At 35.9% G+C, this 24,080-nt stretch overlaps 1 protein-coding gene across 3 annotated transcripts in view; it reads left to right on the top strand.

Moving 5' to 3' along the window:
- Positions 1 to 1,897: 1,897 nt before the first annotated feature.
- The window catches only part of LOC149795762 (glycerol-3-phosphate acyltransferase 1, mitochondrial-like), a 102,443-nt gene continuing 80,260 nt past the window's right edge, over positions 1,898 to 24,080 (top strand). Inside the window, exons 1-3 of one of the 3 annotated variants that reach the window (XM_089965669.1) lie at positions 1,898 to 2,257; positions 15,599 to 15,874; positions 20,454 to 20,567. In XM_089965669.1, the coding sequence (XP_089821795.1) occupies positions 15,638 to 15,874; positions 20,454 to 20,567 (351 nt within the window). In that variant the 5' untranslated portion in view covers positions 1,898 to 2,257; positions 15,599 to 15,637. Of the gene's footprint in view, positions 2,258 to 5,650; positions 5,740 to 8,148; positions 8,377 to 15,598; positions 15,875 to 20,453; positions 20,568 to 24,080 lie in introns of those variants that run through there. The other 2 variants (XM_089965670.1, XM_089965671.1) reach the window with 2 other exon arrangements.

Here is a 24,080-nt window from a genome sequence, read left to right on the forward strand (position 1 = left end):
GACCGATGTGCAATCTTCTACGCTTGTGTCTTCCATGATGTTCCGGACGGACATACCCATGTATGTCCGATCCAAGTGGACCGTTGTCCACAGGACAAACACCAGTCTGTGGATACGTAGGATCTACGTAGAAAGACAAGGATGCCTCAAAAGAGTCCTGATTTACGGTCCTACAGTGAAACGCAGCCTAAGGACAAGAAGAAGACCAATGCGGTGCCCTTTATGTTAATGGATACATTAACATAAACCCAAAGGCCCTTTTCAGGGCCAGCCATATTTCTCGAAAAGAGATAGCCTTTCCATTGCCTACCCTTTTTTAAATTTAAATTTAAATTTAAATTTAAAAAAACTTAAAAAAAATCCCATATTCAATTCCCCTTGTCCCTAGACAAACCCAAACTCTATTCCCATTGTCCCTATACAAGCCCCACAATTTATTCCCCATGTTAATTACCCTTGTCCCTAGACAAGCCCAAACTCTATTCCCCATGTTCAATTCCCCTTGTCCCTAGATAAGCCCAAACTCTATTATTATGTTCAATTCCCCTTGTCCCTAGAGTGGCCCAGCAATTTTCTCCATGTTAAATTTCCATTGAGGCTAGAGTGTCCCAGGGGTCTCTGTAATGCTAATTCCCATTGAGGCTAGGGTATCCCCATTTACTACTCTCGGATGCGTGAGGTCGTGGGTTCGATCCCTTGCCGAATCATACCAAAGACTTTAAAAAATGGTACTAAACAACTGCCTCGCTTGGCGCTCAGCATTACGATGTTAGTGTTAGGACTGGTCGGCCTGGTGTCAGAATAATGTGTCTGGGTGGGACATGTTACATGTCTGCAGCATGATTCCCCAGTACTAGACATTACTATGAACTGCCACACTGCAGGACACACGGTACTAATTATACGGAAGAACTGTGAACCAGTAACAAATAATAGAGTATATACGGATTTGGTGGTCCATAATTGGTTAATAATGAAAATTAAAATTTTAGTAAAAATATCTTCCGAGAGCTTATCCTATCTGTAATTTAAAAAAATATAGGCAAAATTCTATTCATGCAATTTTAGTATTTGTACAGGCTTGACTTAGGGGTATTCAAAAATGAAAGTAGCACCTGATTCATTGGTACAGAATCAATAACATGTGTTTCATGCACATGTAGAATAAAAAATGCCGCGGGTCATATGGTGTTCTCCACACAGAAGCTTGCACCAAAGATAGGTGTGCATAGGGAAATATAAACCTGATCATCAGCACCCAGAAATTGTAAGTTATTGAATTTTGAATATGATGGTGTTTCCCTATGTTTATCTATGGGAGTTGAATTAGTACCGTGACTCCTGCAGAAAGCGATATGACTAAAAAATTGTAAAGCTAGGTTATACATCCAAATCAAATCAAATCACATACACACACTGATAAGAATATATCACTAAAATGGGATACTCAAAGGTACCCGGATGGTGTTGCTAAAGAAACCCTCCGCTTGATTCTAAACTCCGATCATATTGACATTGTTTGTGACTCATCTGGCGATAATTAAGGTTAGACATATGAACTGTTTAATGTGCGACTATGAACCGAAAAACTAAGTTTTCTGCCTTTTTTTTAACTAACAAACGGGAAGGTGTGTGAACGTTATCTTTTTTTTATAGTGTGATGATTCTTCCCCCATAATCATACCAATATGGTAAGTATTATTACGATTCTGGGTCACTTTCGAGGTGATCAGAAAGAGGCAACGATATTCCGAATGAATGCAGAGTGATTACTAGTCTGGTTCCCTGACCTCTCTCTACTCCGTCACTATTGTTTTTGAGGGACCCTCATAAAACTCAGGGAACCAAACTAAGTGATTACAAGAGTTATATTTGTATATAGTGTAGCTGCCAAGATCGCTGTCGCTAAGTTATGAATATTCATAACGCATCCAGGGCCTTTACCCTCTAGGCCTACCTGAAGCACTTGCAGCATAGTCTATGTCAAAATTAAATAGTGTACCGGTCTGACAGTTAGTTTAACCAAAACATTGACCATGCGGACATTGGCACTCCATTGCTCTTGCATATGATGGGCACGATTGTGTCATGAGATACTACGAAAATTGGCAAACAGATAACACCAAACGCATTTCCTTAGCAGCCATTTAATCGGTGACACAGTGATGACAGCAGCTGTTCAGAACAATTTGTGGTTGATGCAAAACAGCTGAGACCGGCAACCTTCAAGCTTCACCTTTGCTGCAAAAATAGTTTGGTGAGTTCAGTGAGTGACCATGAACTTTGCACATACGAGTTGATATTTCATACATGCAATGCTGTGTGGCATTTCTGCACACGTAAGGTTTCCGTCTTGAAGCAGAACGCATATCGAATTCGATTTACGAAAATAAATAACTGCAATGCTTACCATTTGAAAAGAGGCAAGTATCACCAGAATATTCTGTTCAAAATAATATTAATTTTGGACACACGGGATACCAACCCCGTGTTTTCCTTACTCACAATATGTAAGTATATTCAGCACACAGCTTTGAAAAGATGCAGTGTTTATCCATCCAGCTATATAAATGAAATACATTACTTTGGACTGTTACTGTCAGCAGTTCAGGTCGAGTCAGGTGTTTAGCTAGTTTACAAAATTCAACGTAACAATGGCAGTAAATGGCAAGAGATATTAAGTAAACTAAACAGATCTTGTAAAAAACTTTTTAGTAAAGTTTAACATTTTATTTATAAAAAAGCTATTATGTGGAAGAGAAACAACAATGAATAGGATGTAATGTATTTACAACATCTTGTTTATGAGGGAAAATAGCTAAAGAAATTAGAAATAGACTATATAACAGGGAAGTTCTTGAGAATCCCATTCTAGCGCCAAGTTGACATGTTGGGCAGCAGATAATTTTGTACATGTGAGACAACTTGCAAAGTTGAAAACTTGGATTAAGATGCAGAATTTTTTGAAGGTATACATTTCCATCTTTTAAATAATTTGTAAGATTCTAAAAGATGCATAGTAAATTGGATATTCTGTGTTAGACATTCAAGAAGGTCAGGGTGTGGGTCTTCAGGATGACATTTAGAAATCACATTTTCATATGTGTTTTGAGTTGAAATTTAGGATATTTTTTTGCACGTTATGAATATCACTTTTTTAATTAAAGTACAATCGTTCTTACTAATACAAAATGGATTTTTGACCTAAAATAACACGTGATCCAATGTTTACAGAAATGATGTATCATTGCGCATAATCGGCAGACAATTTTTTTAAAGGCTTCAATTTCTTTTGTTCCATGCTTTATACCATTTGCTGTTAGTGTTGACACTATGCTTTTAGCAATAAAATTGTCATATTATTCCCTATTTATATTATGAAGTGTGCTCCTTTCTCAGATGTGTTATATATGTAATTCGTATAAACTAACTTTGTCTATTTGCATAGTATTTAATGTAGTATGTCTTTTAATCATCTGTGACCATGGACACTGCAGTGTGTTTTGTTTCATTGTAAATATGTACTATCAGTTGAATCATGAAATAGTTTTGTTATATCATGTTAGTAAAGCTTTTACAGAGCTTAATATTTGGTGTGCTTTTATCCAGTCGTTGTTGTTGTAGGGTTTAACGTCATTTTTCAGCACAAGATAGGCCATACATGGCAGCCAGTATAACTGGTCTAAGAAGAACCCCTTTTTGTTTATTTATTTTATGTTCCAGATATAAAATAAAGCATAAGCATGTTCACCGACCAAGCAATTAAATATAAAGTAACTTACATTCCACAAAGATGTCACTGAAATTTCTATGTAGTAATTAAGGTTAGTTTGAAATAAACAAATATAGTTTCTGGTCAAAGAGAAAAAAATTCAAGTTCAAGTTAAGTATCATATATCATCTGAGCTAATTATGTTTTGTTATATTTGGTAAACATTTCTCATTAAATTGCCTAAAAAATGTCCGATTCACAGTTTGGGCCACCCACAGTCACACTAAGATTTTTTTGAATTAATGTATTGGCTAAAACAATATTAATTTGCAAATATTGTTAAAGAAATTACTTCGAAATATCAGTGCAAGAGATGGATGACATTGAACAGCAGGTTTAAATGTCAAATATGGAGAAAATCCTGTTATTTTATTATTTTGGTTTTTGTAGAAAACAATGTATACATTTAAAACCTTACTTTCCGATTCAATTTACTACCATAGAATTCTTGACATTAAGTACAAATATTAGTATAAAGTTTGATTACCCAAAATTGGACTGGATTACATCCCTTTATTTTGCCTCAGTTTGGTGTTAATTATGAACTTCATTATTGTAGAATGTGCAGATGCTAATTTCAAATGAAAATACTAGTTTTTTGCAGCATATGGTTACATCTTGTGTTAAATATCGTAATAAGAGCAATTGTTTTGTTTCTTATGAAAGATTATACAGCTAAAACAAAAATTTTATCCAACAATTTGGTATCATTATGACCTTTGCAAGTACAATTAAACCCGTCAATTCTCATGCACAGATCAATTCTATGATATAAATTCATCGTCATCAGTATTAACATGATTTTCAAATACAAATCTAAATGTTTTATGATAAATGTCTATCTTTATTGCTATACAGTATTACTTTTGAGATGACATGATTGAAGCATTTTGAGAAGAACTATGGATAATAGGTAATGTAAAATGAATGTACATCAATTGTTGATGTTTTCCTCTTTTAAGGCTGTTGCTTTTTGTCCTTGAACAGAAGGTTGGTATTGGCATCAGGTGCTGTGTGCCTTGTTATGGTGTGAAATGACTTCTTTGGCAGGTTTGTGAACAGTTATTCAAGGATGCAGTTTGTAAATTGCAAGCTGTCAATAAACTGCAGCTACCTAATGAGATTGTTCTGTGTTGTCCAGATAGCCAAAGCCTCAACTCAGACTGAGTGCCCATTACACACGATTGGCATGGTACATGTGGAATTCTTCCCCATTATTGCCTTTGCAGGTGAATTTTACAGACACCGTTCACACATGATTTTTGGCAGTAAACAGGCTCTCCATCCATGGCCATTTTTTAGTTTTTTTGGTTTAACGCCATTTCTTAGCGCAAGATAGGCTATAAATGGTGGCCAGTATAAATGGTAGAGGAAGAACCTGGTAAGAACCACTGGACCAGTAGAAGTTACTGGCAAGCTTTCTTAAATACCTACATTGGCTGACCAGAGACTCAAACCCTTTTGAACATATGTGAGATGGCAGTGATCATTAAAGGTGGGTGCTTTGAACCACCACCCTGGGCCCCATGGTCACAGTTATTAAAATTTAAATAGCTTTTTATTTAAAGACAAATAGAGCTCCATTATCACCCAGGGTTATCAAGTTATCACACATTACTTGGATTAAATAAGGGCCATCCACATTGCGCCAATTGTATATAGATTTAGCATTGAGCTGTTGGTAGCAAACATGACTCACTTTTCATTTTAAAGGTTAAATTTGATATTGTACATGGTATGGTAAGTTATGCCATAGGAATTGTTTTTTATGGCGGTCTATGGTACAGCAACATTTTAAAGGTTATATCATGTGGAGACAAATAGAGCAAAGTTCTTTGCTCAAGGACACACCAGAGGACCTGGTCTGATGGTTCATATGTGGGAGGAGAGACAGACTTAAAAATTTTTTGCTAATCGATGAAATGACTGGAAAATTTGGAAAAATAATAATATTAGTTGTCATTAAGGTAGGTACCTCTAATTATTCATGTTGATGTTTTTAAAAAAAATATTATTCTTCAGATTTCTTTGTTGTTTCTTTTAAATTCAGTGGTAATACAGGTTAAATATACCATAGAGCTAACTGGTTATATTTTTTTATTTTACATTATCTATTCAGACTCTTGTGAAAGAGGAATTGGCTACACTATCACCTTCATTTGCGTCATATTAAGGCTCAAATTCTGATTGTCAATTTTCAAATTATCGCTCCCCCACCACCAAGTTTGATTCTATTAGCCATCTTGCAAACTTGTTTATTGGATTTTACAGGCTGTTTTTAAAGTAGTTTTAGGCTTATTCTTGCACTTGGACATGTTGGCTCACTGGTTAACATGCTAGACTTGCAACCAAAAGGGTTTGGGTTCAGATCATGCCATTGGGTCAGTCCTGGTCAGCTAACATGGTGCGTCCTAGTTGGACAAGGCACTTGATTCCAGTTGTCATGGTGCTAACCCTTAATGCTTTGCTGTGATATGAAATCTATCCATTGGATCAGTCCAGGTCAGTTACCAAAATGGCTCAGCAGATAGCATGCCAGATTCATGATTGAAAGTGTGCGGGGTCAGATCTTTCCAGTGAATCAGTCAGGGTTGGCAACCATGGTGGCAAGTGGATATCATGTCAGAATTATGACCGTAAGGGTGTGGGTTAAGATCTTTCCAATGAATCAGTCAGGGTTGGCAACCATGGTGGCAAGTGGATATCATGTCAGAATTATGACCGTAAGGGTGTGGGTTAAGATCTTTCCATTGAATCAGTCAGGGTTGGCAACCATGGTGGCAAGTGGATATCATGTCAGAATTATGACCGTAAGGGTGTGGGTTAAGATCTTTCCATTGAATCAGTCAGGGTTGGCAACCATCGTGGCAAGTGGATATCATGCCAGAATTGTGACTAAGGGTGCAGGTTCACATCTTTTCAGTGAATCAGTCATGGTTGGCAACGATGGTGGCTGAGTGGATAGCATGCCAGGTTCATGATTGAAAGTGTGTGGGTTCAGATCTTTCCAATGAATCATAGTTGACAACGATGGTGGCTGAGTGGATAGCCTGCCCGAATCGTGACTGAAAGGGTGTGGGTTAAAATCTTTTTATTTGATCAGCCCGGGTTGGCTACATGTTATGACCTTGGGCAAAACATTTTATACCTTAGCACAAAAAGACCTACATTTGTTGCTGCGCTGTAAAATACCAAACCAAATGGTTGGTTGCAGATATATATCACTAGATGTAAAAATGAAATGGTTGTCCATGATGCAGTTTTGTGGTTGATTGTTCATACACCTTGCATAATCTGATAAATATAGACATGGTAATATGTATAAATCAGACTTCAGTTGTAAACAAGAAAAACAATTTAGGCGTATGCATGTATATATTTCTTTTATAATTGAAAATGATAATAAAAATTACAGTTAAACTGAGAGAGAAGTATTATTGTTATTTCTTATTCCCTAGAAGAAATTTAAACAGATCACTCACAGTTCACCTCTGTCCATGTGCTTTAGAGTCTCAGTCAAGACATTGTGACTTTAAGTTAGCTTGCCAGTACATGTACCTATCTGTAGGTTGGTGGTTTTAAGTTAGCTTGCCAGTACCTCCCAGTAGGTTGGTGGTTTTAAGTTAGCTTGTCAGTACCTCCCAGTAGGTTGGTGGTTTTAAGTTTGCTTGTCAGTACCTCCCAGTAGGTTGGTGGTTTTAAGTTAGCTTGTCAGTACCTCCCTGTAGGTTGGTGGTTTTAAGTTAGCTTGTCAGTACCTCCCTGTAGTTGGTGGTTTTAAGTTAGCTTGTGGGTACCTCCCTGTAGGTTGGTGGTTCTTCCTCGGGTCTTCCCTAGTTATTCCTCCACCAGAAATACTGGCCACCGTATAACATGTACTTAAAATAGCAATAAACCCATAAATCCCAAACCAATGAATTGACTTGGGGTTAGCCAGGTGAGTGTATCAGGCACTTGGGTCTCATTTTTTAAAAAGATATATTGCATTTGATATATCATTTGAATCACTACTTTCTTTTTAGAGTATCAAATTAAAAAATGAGCTAACTGAATGAAATGTTCTTAAAAAAATTAATCTGATACATGTACAGTAAGTAAATAACTTTAACTTCGTAAATGAACACTAATTGCCCATTGAACATTTTTATCACCCAGGGCTATCAGTTTATCACACATATAGATTAGATAAGAGCCCCTCATACTGTCTCTGTACATGCATATCAATTTAGCCTTTAGCATTTACCAGCAAATGTCATTCACTTTTCAGCTGAATATTACATTTAATATATACTGCACAGAGCATGGTAAGGTTCATGATAGGAATGGTTTGTTTTGGTCTTTTATGGAACAACAACATTTTGAAGGCTAGATTATGCTGAGGTAAATAGAGTGGAGTGCCTTGCTCAAGGACACACCATGGTACCTGACCTGGTCTAATAGTGGGAATTAAACCTAAAACTTTTTGGTCAAGAGTCCAAAGCATTAACCACTGAACCACCATGGTTTGTACATGATAGGAGAGCATGAGACAGACTTAAAAATATTTGCAGATACATGAAATGTCCAGCAAATTTAGCAGAATAATAATATTGGTTGTCACAATGGTAAGTACCATTAGTTATTTTTGTGTTTCATTTTCTTTGGTTTTTAAAAACTAAGTCTAAAAAATTCTCCTCAAAATTATACAGATTATACATGCCATTTAACTAGATGGTTAAGCTGTTTTAAAAGAAAAAATCAGAAATTTGGCCAATTTTTTTTTATAGATGAACTGAAATGACATACGGTTTGAGTTTTTGTTTATTTCAAAAACTAAATTTACCCCCCCCCATATTTTGTTCAGTCATTAGTAAGGGTGGAATATTGATGTTTGCCAATTTTAAAATCATCCATTATATTGTACCTGAGTAGGTTTCAGGTTTATTGTACTTAGCCATGGTTGCTCATTGGTTAGTATCTTAGATTCACAACTGAAGGGGTATGCAGTGCTTGGCGTTATTTTTTGTTTTCTTCAGATACCATCCCAGGGCAAGGGACTTTAAGAAATTGCAATCCCCAACTCAAATTCCATGTGCCTGAAAGGAGATGTTTTGTTACAATTACTTTGACATTGTTGAAAATACTGTACTTTAAATATAAAAAGAAATATACAAAAGTCATATGAAATTGATGTGTGTTTATTCATCTGTCAAAATATTTCACTGTACTTTCTGTCGTCATCATAGAATTTCTCAGCACCAATCTGTAGCTAATTCCCTGTTCAGACTTTAGGGAGATCCTTGCTGGATTTGTTTGGGATAAGGCTAAACAGTAGGCTTCCTTTTTACGTTTCCCCAATTTTAGACCATTGAGCATAGGTTCAGTGGTTAATGTTTCAACTTGAAGTGGGGTCATCTGTTTGCTTATGCCTTTTCATACTTCATGATGATTGTACAAGTACTTAAAAAGTAATGGACTTCATTTTGATTGCCTCTCTGTCCCCAACGATTGTGGTTCAAAGATCTTCTCAACCTTTTGGTAGACCACCCCAAAACATTGCCCAAGAGAACAGACTTGTCACAGCACATGGGCTGTCTCCTACACAAAAGCCCCCCCCTGCCCCCCCGAGGCTGTCTCATACACAACAGCCCCTAGATTCTCCACCTTTACATGTTAGTTATCACTTCTTCTAAACTACTTGCATGATTGCCATGAAACTTTATATCCCATAGTCTAGTTGGTTCTAAATAAAAATGGTGTCACTGAGACATCTAATATGACCACTACAAAAGCCATTTTGGAAATCCTGTTTTTGCTTCTACTCCTTTGAATGAATCATCATTATCCGGGTTTTCACTGAAAGACTTCTTCTGAAGTTTTGATGATGATGTCCAATATAGCCAATGCCACATGAACCATCTGAAAAATGTTATCGCTATTCCTTCTGAATGGAAATATTTTTGCGTGTTTCTTGAACGTGCCAAAAAGACCTCTTATGTTTGGTTAGTTTTAAATGAAAATGGTTCCATTTTCGATATCCAATGTGGCCTCCCAAGCTTCATCCTGAAAATTTTATCATTACTTCTCAGTAGATGATCATATCACTGAAAGACTTTTTGTGATGTCTGATTAGTCCTAAATGAAAATGTTGCTTATCTGACATCCAATATGGCCACCATGACAGCCATCATAAAAAATCTTGCTAGGTGCCATCCATTTAGTATGTATGCAAAAATCTGGCAAAGCTTGACCTCGACCCCTTTCCGGTACACATGCATCCATTTTTCACCCTCACCTGTGTATGTATGCTTGATGCAACCCCCCCCCCCCCAATTCTATAGAATGGCCTGAATTTAATCCGCACAGAAACCATCAATGATTAATAATATTAATGTGTTTAATAAAACAGGTAGTCCACTGACGTTGAATGTCTAGCTGCATCAAATAAATAAGCTGTGTAACTTTAAAGAGTTTGTAGTGTCCACTAAAATTCAAAAACCTTGACTGAATCGAGTTGAACAGGTTAGGTATTAGACAAATTATCGAGGTTTCACACCCACCCACCCCCGTTTCCTCTGCATACGTACATTATCAGTAGACAATATATATACAGTACCATATATACTTGTGTATAAGACAATTCATGTATGAGCCAACCTGTCAAACTAAATACACTAAACTTTGAAAAGTGCATGACCCACACATAAAGTCGACCCATGTGTCCAACCATATTGAAAAATCTTATTACTGATTGAAAAAATTTAAAAATGACTAAAAAGTCTTGAAAAAATTTCCAAATTTTTTGTATTGCAACCATTTTCATAGAAACCAGGAACATGGCTGCTCTTAATGGAGTTACCTTGGTAGTCTTCCTAGTCTGTGGAAACATATTAGACCTGATATTGTGATTGCAAAAAAAGCTGTACTCTCTACTATAGCAGGTGTTGTTATTTCCTCAGCATGCTATGGCTAGTAATGTGTTAAAACTGCTTTGTTGTTGTTGTGGGGTTTAACGCCATTTTTCAGCACACGATAGGCCATATATGGCGGCCAGTATTAATGGTGGAGGAAGAAACCGGGAAAACCCCGGAAAGAACCACCGACCCACGAGAAGCTACTGGCATGCTTTCTCACATATCTACATTGGCTGAATCTGAGACTCGAACCGGCGCAGACAGAGGTGAGATGGCAGTGATCCGTAACGGCGAACGCTTTAGACCACTCGGCCACTCGGGGCCCCTGTTAAAACTGCATTAAAACCAACAAAAAAATCATGTTGGATATCCCATTATGGTTGCCACAATGAACTTATTGAAAATCTTGTTACAAATTCACCTGAATGGGGTGGTCATATTGGCATGGAGTTTATACCAAAAGACTCTGATGGTGGCAAATTTGTTTTAAATAAAAATGGTGCTAATTAATATTGCTTGTTTTGAAATCATTTTGCTCAAGAATTTTACAGGCAGTTTCAAGACTCTGCAGTTGTAAACAAGAAATGGTCTTTTCTTAAATTCCTGGAATTTTTTTTTTGAACTACAGTGACAGTCCCTTTGATGGACTCTTGTTTCATTTTGTCTCAAAGTCCACATAGTGTAGCAAAGTTTTTGAACCACACTAGTTGGTCAGATAAGATGTACAAAACATTTTATTCAGCTAAATCTTTTATTGTTTGACTCCAGTATCAAATTTGTCAAAAAGTGCTCTCTGTCAAGGTTCCTAATACAGACAAGTTTGACCTTGTACAGTACACTGGCATTGTTTATTGTTCTTGACCTGAAACTGACCTGCAGGATGTATCCCATGGGTCATGCAGTATAGATAGCACCTGGATTGTGTCACAGCTCTTGGACTGGCAGAATGTCTTTTCTCCATTGTATTCAGCTCTCATGTTATTCCAATACCTTGTTTTATACACTTAAATAAAAAAAGTTTATTGTGTTACACAGGATTATGGTTTAAACCTGTTTTCAAAATTCATCATTCCTATATAGTTTTGATTCTTTTATAAATCATGCAATGTGCATGCATGGTGTGGCTGTTGATAGGTCAAAATTGGCTATTGAGGTACTACAGATAAGAGGGTAGTTTGCAAATATAAATATAGATAACAAAAAGAAACCATTTGAAACAAATTTCTGACAAAATCCAAACTCTCTTGGCCAGTTACTTATGCCATTAGCATAAAAGATTTTTAAACATGGGGTTTAATAGGAATCACTTGGACTTGGTATGGGTGTGTGTACTATGTTTTATTGGTCTTGTGGAAGTGGAACAGTGATGAGCAGTGTCAAGGGCAAGCTGTGAAAGTCGGAATAATATCATCACATATGTACATGTGCATATAGTGTTGATAACGAAATATGAGCATTCAGAATATAATAATAATAATAATAAACCTATTCCCAATATTAAAAAAAAAAAAATAAATAACACAGCCAAGCAAATGAAAAATTTCTCTTAGAAATTAGTTTTATTCTAAAAATTTGTTTTAGAATGTATTTCATCTTAATTTGCACTGAACCAGCTTAAGCAAGTTGTTTTTCAGTTTTAATATTTATCAAATCATGTTTACAGGTACATATATTTTAGCTATCAAAGCATGTAGTTTAAATTCTGAAGGCAGCAGCCATCACCACCTGTTCTGTTGAATTTAAATTTAAAATAAAATTTACCTTTGTCCCATTAGACTAATACCAATGTTCTGATTTTAGTCTGTAGTGAAATCTACTAGTGTTAGACTATTGTTAATTTCACACACTGAAAATGTCTACATAACCCATTTTCTGAATCTTATTTTAAATAATATTAATCTGTAGTTTATATATTTTAATTTAAAATATGATTATTCTATAGTTTTTGATAGTTTATTTTTCATGGATGCAATCGCATTTATACACAAAAAGGTCTCTTCCTTGAAATTTTAATCTGACATGCATATCAGCAAAAAATGCAAATGCAATTTTTTTTTCAAAATTTGTTCCTTTCATCACTATTTTTGTTTCCTTTGCTTAAATAAATCTAATGGAAATCCATTTCTGATAATTAAAAATAAATCTCCAGTCCATTGAGCATTTTCTGAGAGCTGTAACAGATTGTGAAATGTATGCCAGTATCACACCTATTGTTCTAACTGCAAGGCATCCTTTTTCCTGCAAATTGTGGCATAGGTGCAACATACTTGTATGACAGTTTGTCTGCTGACACCATCATTTGTTTAGATTTGAGGATTTAAGATTTCTTTTAATTGTTTGACATTTAAACACTGTAAATCTTCTAGGCTATTATGAGATTATGAGATAACTCAAGAGCATTATTTTCAGGTATTGTGAAACTGGCCCATTGTGCTAATTTTTTTTAAAAATATAAATTTTGTTAAAATGAATTTGTCCTTATAATTTAGTTGCAGTATTTTGAAAAGTTAGTTGAAAAAACTTAATGAAAATTAATATGTTTATACGAAAACTGATAATAAAAACAACTAAAATAATGCTAAATTTTGAAGCTGTAGGTTCATCAGTTATGACTCATCATTTAATTATTATTTGTGCAAATATTATAATAAAAATGAGAACGTATGGAAATCCATAATATCTGTCCAGAAATTTACTTCTTGAGTAATACAGAAGAATTTGCACTCATATAGCTTTATATGTTATCTGTTTCCATTTTTGATTATAAATTCTTCACAAATTTACTCAGATTGATGTGTAAAATTCTTGGCACTATAGTTCTGTTTTTGAAATAGAGAATTTCTCTGTACTGTGATGGTTGAAAAGTGTTTGCTTGGTATTGGTTGTAATGAGATAGTTGAAAAGTGTTTGCATGGTATTGGTTATAATTTGATGGCTGAAAAGTGTTTGCATGGTATTGGTTGTAATTTGACAGCTGAAAAGTGGACTGCTCCTGTGTCTTAGTGGTTAGAGCATCCGCCTCGAATGCGAGAGGTCGTGGGTTCGATCCCCGGCTGAGCCATACCAAAGACTTACAAAAATGGTACTAGCAGCTGCCTCACATGGCGCTCGCTCAGCATTAATAGGTTAGTGTTAGGACTGGTTGGCTTAGTGTCAGGATGATGTGACTGGGTGGGACATCATGCTACATGTCTGCGGCATGATGCCTCGGTGCTAGACATCACTTTTAACTGCCACACTGCAGACATCGTAGTGATATGACTGAAAAATTGTTAAAGGTACGTTAAAAATCCTAATAACACACACACACTAACAGCTGCCTCACTTGAAAACTCAGCATTAAGAGGTTAGTGTTAGGACTGGTTGGCCTGGTGTCAGGATAATGTGACTGGGTGGGACATCATGCTATGTGTCTGCGGCATGATGCCCCAGTGCTAGACATCACTATAAACTGTCACACTGCAGACATTGTAGCAATATGTCTAAAAAATTGTTAAAGCTACAGATAAAAATCAAAATCACACACACACAGCTGAAAAGTGTTTGCTTGGTATTGGTTGTAATTTGACACCTGAAATGTGTTTGCATGGTATTGGTTGTAATTTGATGGTTGAAAAGTGTTTGCATGATACCAGTTGTAAAGCGACATAAAAAGTGTTTACATGGTATTGGTTGTGAGGAGACATAAATAGTGTTTACATGGTATCAGTTATTATGAGACATGGTATTAGTTGTGAAGAGACAGATAAAATGTGTTTACATTTTATTGGTTGTAAAGAGACAGATAAAAAGTGTTTACATTGTATTGGTTGTGAAGAGACAGATAAAAAGTGTTTACATGGTATCAGTTATTATGAGACATGGTATTGGTTGTGAAGAGAGATAAAAAGTTGACATGGTATTGGTTGTGAAAAGACAGGCAAAAAGTTTACGCGGTATTGGTTGTGAAAAGACAGGTAAAAAGTTTACATGGTATTGGTTGTGAAGAGAGATAAAAAATGTTTACATGGTATCAGTTATTATGAGACATGGTATTGGTTGTGAAGAGACAGATAAAAGGTTTACGTGGTATTGTTTGTGACGAGAGATAAAAAGTTTACATGGTATTGGTTGTGAAAAGACAGGTAAAAAGTTGACATGGTACTGGTTGTGAAGAGAGATAAAAAATGTTCACACGATATTGGTTGGAATATTTTTGTGTAGCATCAGCAGTGGTTGTGAAATTGACATTTCATGTGACAATCATGCAGACCTTTGCATTAAAGTCCCAAATGATTGTCACTCTGAAATGTATGACAAGTTATGTTAGAATGCATTGGTTTACATTGACATGTCTGCCAAGAAATGATAGCATTATATTACTTTAAGTCCTGTACATTAATTTTTATCTCAGTCTAATTGATTTCTCAGTAGGTTAGCCTAATTAATCTGCTTAATTGACACAGAGTTGACCTTAAGGTACATTAATATTTTAAAGCAAGTCAAGGCTAGGTCAGGTTTTGTGCTCTATCATGAAATTACCCTTCCTGAATAGGGTTTGCATCAAAATATATACTGATACACTGCTCAGAACTTGCAAACTGTTGTATGGTAACAGGTAACCTGTGGTTGCATTTTGTCCAAAAGATTTACCTAGACTGACCATGAACCAAGCCATTCTTTACTCTACCTGGACATTGTCCCTGTTATGATACCGGTACTACATGTACCTACTCAGATAACAACTATTCCTACTGTATGGAACTGTAATTTAAGCTCAGCAGTGAAGAAACTATGCTGATTGTATGACAAATAAATTTTGAAGATCTTAAGTTTGTGATGCAGAAATGTTAACTCACCATTGCTTGTAGTTGATCTGGGATTGTCATGACAGTTCTATTCTATGCTCGTTTAGCATCAGTTTTTGAGAACCATTATTGCAATTTGTTTCCAGGGTGAAATGAAACCCTCCTGTAAACCTTGAGATTTGGACATGCCTGGAGTTGTATCAATGTTGCCAGACCTGGAAAATGTCTATGCCAAGTGGGAGAAGAAAGGGCCAAGAGGGCACCACAGCAGTGATTATGGTAGCCAGGCAAATGGTAAAGAGATTGACAGAAAAGGTGCAAATGGTAAACAAAAATGGAGAAACAAATTTGGAGACAACATACAGCTAGCAAAGCATCGACGTTCTCGAGAGAAGAGGGTAGTTGCCATCCCAGTTGAAACTGTAAGTATTTTAATCTCACTAATTCAAATGATGGGCCATAGATAATATAGCAGTAATAGATTTCCTTGGCATCTCTGCGAACCTTGGTTTGGTCTTAGTTCAAGCAGGTACTGTATAAATAATTGCCAATCCGTGGTCAGGGATTTCCAGTGGGTTTTCCAATTTTACATTTAGCTACAATGACCAGCTTGTGCGCAGTACATATGAGTCTCACTGCAAACTGCACAGACCCAGATCTGCTGTCACAAATGAGCCAGCTGTTCTGGGTCTGTGCAGTTTGTAGGGGGTAATCAGACTAGTAGAACAACAAGATAGACCCTGATCTGCAGGTGAATTATGCTGTGGCAAATTTACTTATTAATATTTTGGTATATAGTAAAAAGAAAACTTTTGTTGCCTCTATTAATACTGGATATATTTTATGTTGTGGTACCAAAAATGATATATTTTAACTGGTGGCTTTGCCCTTGTTAAAATATCTAAGTTTTGGTATCACATGATGATATATGGTATTAAAGAAAATATTCTGTATGTATGGCCCATGAACTTTACATTTTTGGCCCATGTGACTTACGTTGTTGAAGAGGCAGGACCACCCTCATGCAACTAATATTGTGTTAAAAGTGCCATTAAAACAAAATCAGAAATCACCTGAAGGAGGTAGAGGAGAACTGTTGTAGCTCTCTATGTGTCAGGATCTGCATATATAAATGCATATACAGTCTGGCTGCATACCAGACTACATTTTGGGGTGGGTTTAATAACACTCAGCATATACAGTCTGGCTGCATACCAGACTACATTTTGGGGTGGGTTTAATAACACCCAGCATAAACAGTCTGGCTGCATACCAGACTACATTTTGGGGTGGGTTTAATAACACCCAGCACCTTGAGAGAGGGCTGAGGGAACTTAGCATACGTAAATTCTTTGTGAGATTCAGCATTTGTAATTGTATAGTGTTTTACATCCAGCATGCAAGATGTTGAACCTGGGATCATGAAACTTGGTGATGGGATGCATCTCATAACTTTAACCTCATCATAACAAGTCATTGTGACACCTATATGTCACACTTGAATGACTTGGTCATTATATAGTGTCCTCTTTGGTCATGAGCTCAAATAAACAACTATGTGTGTGTGTGTGTGTGTGTGTGTGTGTGTCTGTATATATATATGAGAGAGAGGGAGGGAGAGAGAGATTATTTATGTCCCAGTGCTAGACATTGTAGTGAAATGATGGAAAAATTATTAAAGCTACGTTAAAAATCCAAATTTCAATCTCACACACACAAACACATACATGTACATACAAACATACATACATATCCCAAGATCACAGCATGGTCATCAATTATGCTATTTATCGTGATTATTATAGCGATAATATTATTATTAGCTTTCACATATAGCAGGTTCTCATTAGTTCTCTAGTCCAGATTTTTCCTTTAATCAGTTTGTAAAGAACGGAGAATATCCTCTCTGTGTCAGCATTAGAATTTGGTAATGTCAGGACGACCAAGCTTAGTCAGCAGAGAAGTTCTTACTTCAATTTTCCTGTTGCCAGGTGTGTAATGTTGCCGACTGTTCTCCATTACTCCTCCTAGCTATGTTCACATCAAGGAGGAAGTTACTGATTTGGACTTAACATATTTTCCTGAGCCATAACCTCAGGGGATTCAGTTTTTCATGGTGCAGATCCAAAATTCTGTGAAAGTTTCACCACTGTAAATCTAAAAAGGTGTAGATTGATTTAGCTTTGAAGTAAGCAATGAAAAAATACATGATGTATTTATAGTTTATGGGGGAAAAATCCCAATTTTAAAATAAATTATCTTGTGTTATATTTTTAATTGATATATTTTATATATGGCTTGACATTGGTTTATGTTGATGAAAACTTCAATAGTTTATGAAATACAAAAGATGCATACCTTTGAAACATACAGTGCAAACTTGGATGCTTACTACTCACCTGCACACACTGAAATCCAAGCATTGTTCAACTTGAAGTGTTTTCTAGCTGTGTGGATTCTTAGCACTGAGAGAAAGCACATATCTTGGCATGAACTGAAAAAAATGTAGGAGCTGTCTTTATATATTCCTCTTAAAGCCCCTTGAAAAGTGCAATAATAATTTATCAGGACAAAAAAAATCAAAATACTCTAGTTTCTGCTGAAATCATTTTTTATAGTTCTCTCCATTTTATCTCCCATCCATCAACGATTGGACAATTTTCATTGAAGACTTGAAAGACATTGTGGACTTACTTTCTTTTATTACTTATAACACCGCAGAAAACATCCTGCAATTGGCCATAATCTCCTAAAATTATGAGACTGCTCCAGTGGCCTAGTGGTTAGAGTATCCGCCTTGGATGCGGGAGGTCATGGGTTGGATCCTCTGTCAAGTCATACCAAAGACTTACAAAAATGGTACTAACAGCTGCCTCGCTTGGCGCTCAGCATTAAGAGGTTAGTGTTAGGACTGGTCAGCCTGGTGTCAGGATAATGTGACTGGGTGGGACAAAAATAGAAAAGCAACAAATACTGTTGAGAATAAATCGGACAAACAGTGGAGAGAGTTTAGCTGAAATAGGGAGAATACATGTGGCTTTATTTTTAATGTTGATGTAGATTACAGATTGTTTTGTTGGGATCATTATTCTGTTCATAGATATCTGCAGAAAGATTATAATCATATTTTTTAATACTTAATCCTTGGATCATATTTTGTCAGTTGTATAGCTTTGTTACAATTATTTCTTCTAATGATATACAATTTTATAACAGCTTTGAAGTTTGTGTCTATTGAGATGCAGTTTTTCATGATAGAGCTGTTCTCTTGTTGCATTTTAGTTTAGTTTACTTGGTATTAATATTACTATTACTAATTCAATAAAGTATCCGTAAGTAGTGTCATAATTTTTTTCTTCTCATTTTGACCTCAAACAGGTTAAAGCTTATATATGGATTGGCCTAGCTGGGCAGGCAGTTTTGTTTTTTTTTTTTTATCTTTTCTGCTGAGTCAACATTTTGTAGGTCAAGATGGTGTGTGGATACTTACCAATACTTGACCTTCAGTTACAGTATCATTTCTGCTCAGTAACTTTAGATGGACTTTATAGATTCCAACAAAATTTCACATTGGGCTCTACATTAAAAAAAGGACATGGGTCAAATTTGATTTGTCAAAATTTCCAACAAAAATGTACAGGAATTATAACCTCAGCTTGACATAGAACTTTGACATTCAGTTCATCAGAATTTTATTTCTGCAAGTTCAAGGACTTCACTGAAACCAAATTTGGTACAGGTCATTACATTAAGAGATACAGTTATTTAGAATTTTGTTGTTTTATGACAAAAGTTTGTGGAGTTATATCCTCAGGATTTTGCCTAAATATTTGCCCTTCAGTTGTATTATAATGGCTCAGGCATCCATGTTGTATTGATGCATTTCTTGTTTTACGCTCCACCATGACAATGGTAGTGGCATATTGTGTTACCCATGTCCTTCCATTGTGTGGTATAATCAGCCGTGCAATTTTAATATTTATAAATCTGCCATAAGTATCTATGTTTTTTCTGTGACCTATTCTTTTTAACATAATAACTTGAGTTTCGTCACTTGGTTTTGTAAATAGCTTTCATTTGGAGTTAGGAAGAATCCTATGGATCTTACCATCAAAGGTCAAGGTCACTGATTGAAAGAAGAATTCAATAGTTCTACAACACATACCTGGACCAAACATTGTAGATGGAATGTAATTGAGGTAAAGAAGAAGCTTATCAGTATTGGGATCAAAAGGTCAAATGTCAGTGTTGCTGTGAATGAAATAATAGTAGTTATACATCACAGGCTGGAACCAAATTTTGTAGATGAATTGCACTTTGGGTAAAAAATAATAGAGTCTGTCATTTTTGTGGTCAAAAGGCCAAAGGTCAAAGTCACCAACTGAAAGAATAATGCATTTTGCACATAAAATTCCATTCATGACTAAACAGACTCTTGAATGTTTATATTTGACTACATTAGGGTAAGAAAGAAGTCTTTAATATTTGAGTCACAAGTCAAGGTCACAATAACTGAAACAAGAAAAATAGTGGGTTTTTGCATAATTATTTAATTTGAGACAGTGTACCTTGACCAAAATGCATGTGGTAACAATGGGGTACTCTGATTTTATTGTCAAAAGATCAAGGGTCATTTTCACTGTCACTGAAATAAATATGGGATTTACACAGTAACTTTTGTTCTAAAGTAAGTTACGTGACCTAAACTTTATGGATATTTTGCACTTATGGTAAGAAAGAAACTTGATCTGGGGTGTGAAAAGATCTAATAGTTTCTGCACAGTAACTTGAGTTGAGTCATGCAGACTTTTGTAGTTTTAGCATAGAAAGTTTAATTGAAGACCACATACTTTCATGGAAAGGTTAAAGGTCATTGAGATGTTATGGACTTAGTGCTCTATTTAATTACATTTCTGTGTAATCAGATAGTTTCTTCCTATTGTTAGGGAATTAAAAATTACAAGTAACAATCTTCTTTTCTTCTTTGTATTTTTTCTGCAGGTAAGAAATGATACCATTGCAATGTTTAAGACCACTCCTACAGTTCTTCCAGATGATTTCATGAAAACAAGGCCACTTATGGGACAGTGCTGTAATTTGCTGCCAAACAGTCAAGTACGTCTGCTTGAAATCTTATCATTTACAAAATGACAAAATCATCATTAGAAGTGTCTGAACTATTTTTGTTTCATCGACAGTTTTGGAAATATATATTTGATGATAGTTAGCTTATTTACATCTTATGTGGTTTGAAAGTTTTTTTAAAAAAAAATTAATATTGAATTTTGGGATACAGTTATGGATGCTACTGCAGATGAATTATTGTAATATTCTGACCATATTCTTCCATCACAATAAATATGATTACTTCTGACCATAATCTTCCATCACATTAAAGTTGATTACTTTTGACCTTATAGTGAAAATGATTACTTCAGACCATAATCTTTTACCATAATGAATATGATTACTTCTGACCTTATTCTTTTATCACAAAAAAGATTTTTTTTACTTCTGACCATAATCTTCTATAACAGTAAAGATGATTACTTGTGACCATAATCTTACATCACACTAAAGATTATAACTTCAGACCATAATCTTCTGTCAATATAAAGTTGTTTACTTTTGACTACAGTGAAGATGATTACTTCTGACCATAATCTTATATAATAATGAAGATGATTACTTCTGACTATAATCTCTTAATAATGAAACTGATTACTTCTGACCATAATCTCATATAAGAATGAAGATTATTACTTCTAACCATAATCTGCTATCACAATAAAGTTGATTACATTTGACTATAATCTTATATCGCAGTGTAGATAATTCCTTCTGACCATAATCTGCTATCACAATAAAGTTGATTATCTCTGACCATAATCTTCTATTACAATAAAGTTGATTACCTCTGACTATAATCTTCTAATACAATAAAGTTGATTACCTCTGATCATAATCTTCTATCACAATAAAGTTGATTACCTCTGATCATAATCTGCTATCACAATAAAGTTGATTACCTCTGATCATAATCTTCTATCACAATAAAGTTGATTACCTCTGATCATAATCTGCTATCACAATAAAGTTGATTACCTCTGATCATAATCTTCTATCACAATAAAGTTGATTACCTTTGATCATAATCTTATATCACAGTAAAGTTGATTACTTTTGTCCATAATCTTTTATCACAATAAAGTTGATTACTTTTGTCCATAATCTTTTATCACAATAAAGTTGATTACTGTTGTCCATAATCTTTTATCACAATAAGGATGATTCCTTCTTATCACTTAATATTAAATTTTAAGATAAATTTGATCATATATTATGGAATATCATTGTAAAAAAATCTTGTTTAATTTCTGTGAAAAAGTAAAACAAACCCAACAAGTCAAAGATTATGTGAACCTACTTGCACATGTACTGATGTGGTGTATTTGTTTCTAGTGGCATCTCTACTCTACTTAAGCAGCAGGGGGGGCGAATCCGACATTTTGTCCAAACGTCATTTGGCTTAATTAGTACTTTCTGCACTCAGCGGATCCGGTGTCGTCAGCGCCTGGTAAAAAAAAAACGACGTCGTCGTCATTGTCATCGTCGAGAGGCCAAATCGACAATTGTCCGGACGTCATTTGGTTTAATTAATACCTTCTGCGCGCCGATCCTAGCGTCGTCAGCGTTCGGTAAACACAGCGACGACCGCGTCGATGTCATCGCCCCCCCTGCTGCTATGATCTTACAAACAGAGTGATCACTAACTCCTCCTCTTGTAGGTCAATTAGGTTATTTGACTGATCGGTAATTCTAAAATTAATTCTCGTTAAAAACCGATCATGGCATCGCATATAGACCGGATTAATCGGACTCTCAATGATCAAAAATCCCGGAGGGGCTGTTGGTGAAAACGAATAAAGGATATACCCCTGTTGAGCTTGATTTGATTGCTTGGTATCCACCTGGTAACTCCCTTCGATAACATCGCACACTAGATTAATCGCTATCACCGATGCAATATTTACGTTGTATGGAGCAATATGCCTACCACCATCTCCGTTATCGTATCTGAGGATAGTTGATGGGGGGGCGTCCGCGGGTGGATTCTTAGGCCATCCTAGTATGGTTCTTATTGAACTGTTATAAATATCAACCATATACCCCGGTGTGCTTATTTCAATCGTCGACGATAACGTCGGTTCCTGAACCGTAATAGCGATTTTTGATTCTTTTCCTGTGATCGATTTTATCCTGCGTTGAAATTCCTTATTGATTTGTTCTATTTGGTATGACCCAGTTGGTATTGTAACCTCCTCCCAGTCTGGGGTCCCATCGGGTTTATTTGTCCGTGCAAAAACCAGCGAGTTATTAGGTTGTTGTCCATTAAATGCGTCCGCTCGAATATTAGGCCAACTGTGATATATTCGCAATTTTGCCAGTGCTATTTCCTTTACTGGAACCGGCGATGGGAAGTTCACACTGAATTCGGGTTTCGTTGACGTTATCGATATCATATTTGTTTGTACCGGAGTGGTATTCTCCGCGATCCGCTGAAGTAATTGAGACCCTTCGGGGTTCAGCGACATTATTATTATTCGTTGTTTTTAGTGTCTAATTTCAACAACCAGGTGGTTCCGGCTTCCAGTTGAAAATCCTCGATTTTTGACATCGCGGAGCTATACAACTGGACCATCGTGGAGAATTCAACATCGGATATGAACAAATTATCAATCGATAACGAGATCAACCCGGATAATTTCGAGTACGCGTCGGATACTATTTGATGTTTTACTGTATACTCGTCGAGTTTTTTCTGAAAATACGATGATATCTTTTTAGTGATTGCGTTGGCGACTCCAGCAATTGTTGTCATCGCGGAGATAGCGATTGGAACAGCGATCGGGGCTATCGTGGTCACCGTGGATAAAATAACACCGGCGCCAGTTACTATACCCGACACCGAGTACACGACCGCGTCGATGGTGGTTATTTTTCTGCGGTATTTTTTTATTTTTGCGCGGTATTGTTCGGAAAGCGTTTTCAAATTCGCGGAGAATTCTTTTGCGGTATCGAATCGATATTGATGTGACGTCGGTGATACCTCTGATTCAATTACCCTGGTGGTCATTTTATTCTAAAAGAGCTAGTGTTTTTAATTACTTAGATTCGCTACAAATTCCACATACCATGTGATGTTTGCCCGGGCTAAATTTCCATCAACGGCATAAATTGTAAACTGTTCAGTTGCGTTCTTGTCTATAATTGTTGATATTGTATTGTTAAACCCGGATGAACTCGACGATAATATATTAAACTGCATCATTGAAACCAGTGTCAATCGATAAATGCCCTTAACAGTTGCGGTAGTATTTACTGTATTCTGTGTAGGAGTCCAATCGAATGATCCATGCCGAATTGTGTATACTGTGTTGATGATGTTCTCATGAGGGATTTTTATTTTTTCGAATTGCTCTGCTACTCTCGGTAGTCCGTCTTTAATCGCTTCAACATCAGTTCCGATTATTTCTATTCTCCGCAAATTCGCGTCTATATTATTCTTGTTCGCTGCAACCCTAGTAATGAGTATATCTATTTCCTGTATATGCGCGTCCACATTTT

Source organism: Sinohyriopsis cumingii, chromosome 7 (genome assembly GCF_028554795.1).
Source record: "Sinohyriopsis cumingii isolate HCF-2022 chromosome 7, ASM2855479v2, whole genome shotgun sequence".
NCBI classification, from domain to species: Eukaryota; Metazoa; Mollusca; class Bivalvia; order Unionida; family Unionidae; genus Sinohyriopsis; species Sinohyriopsis cumingii.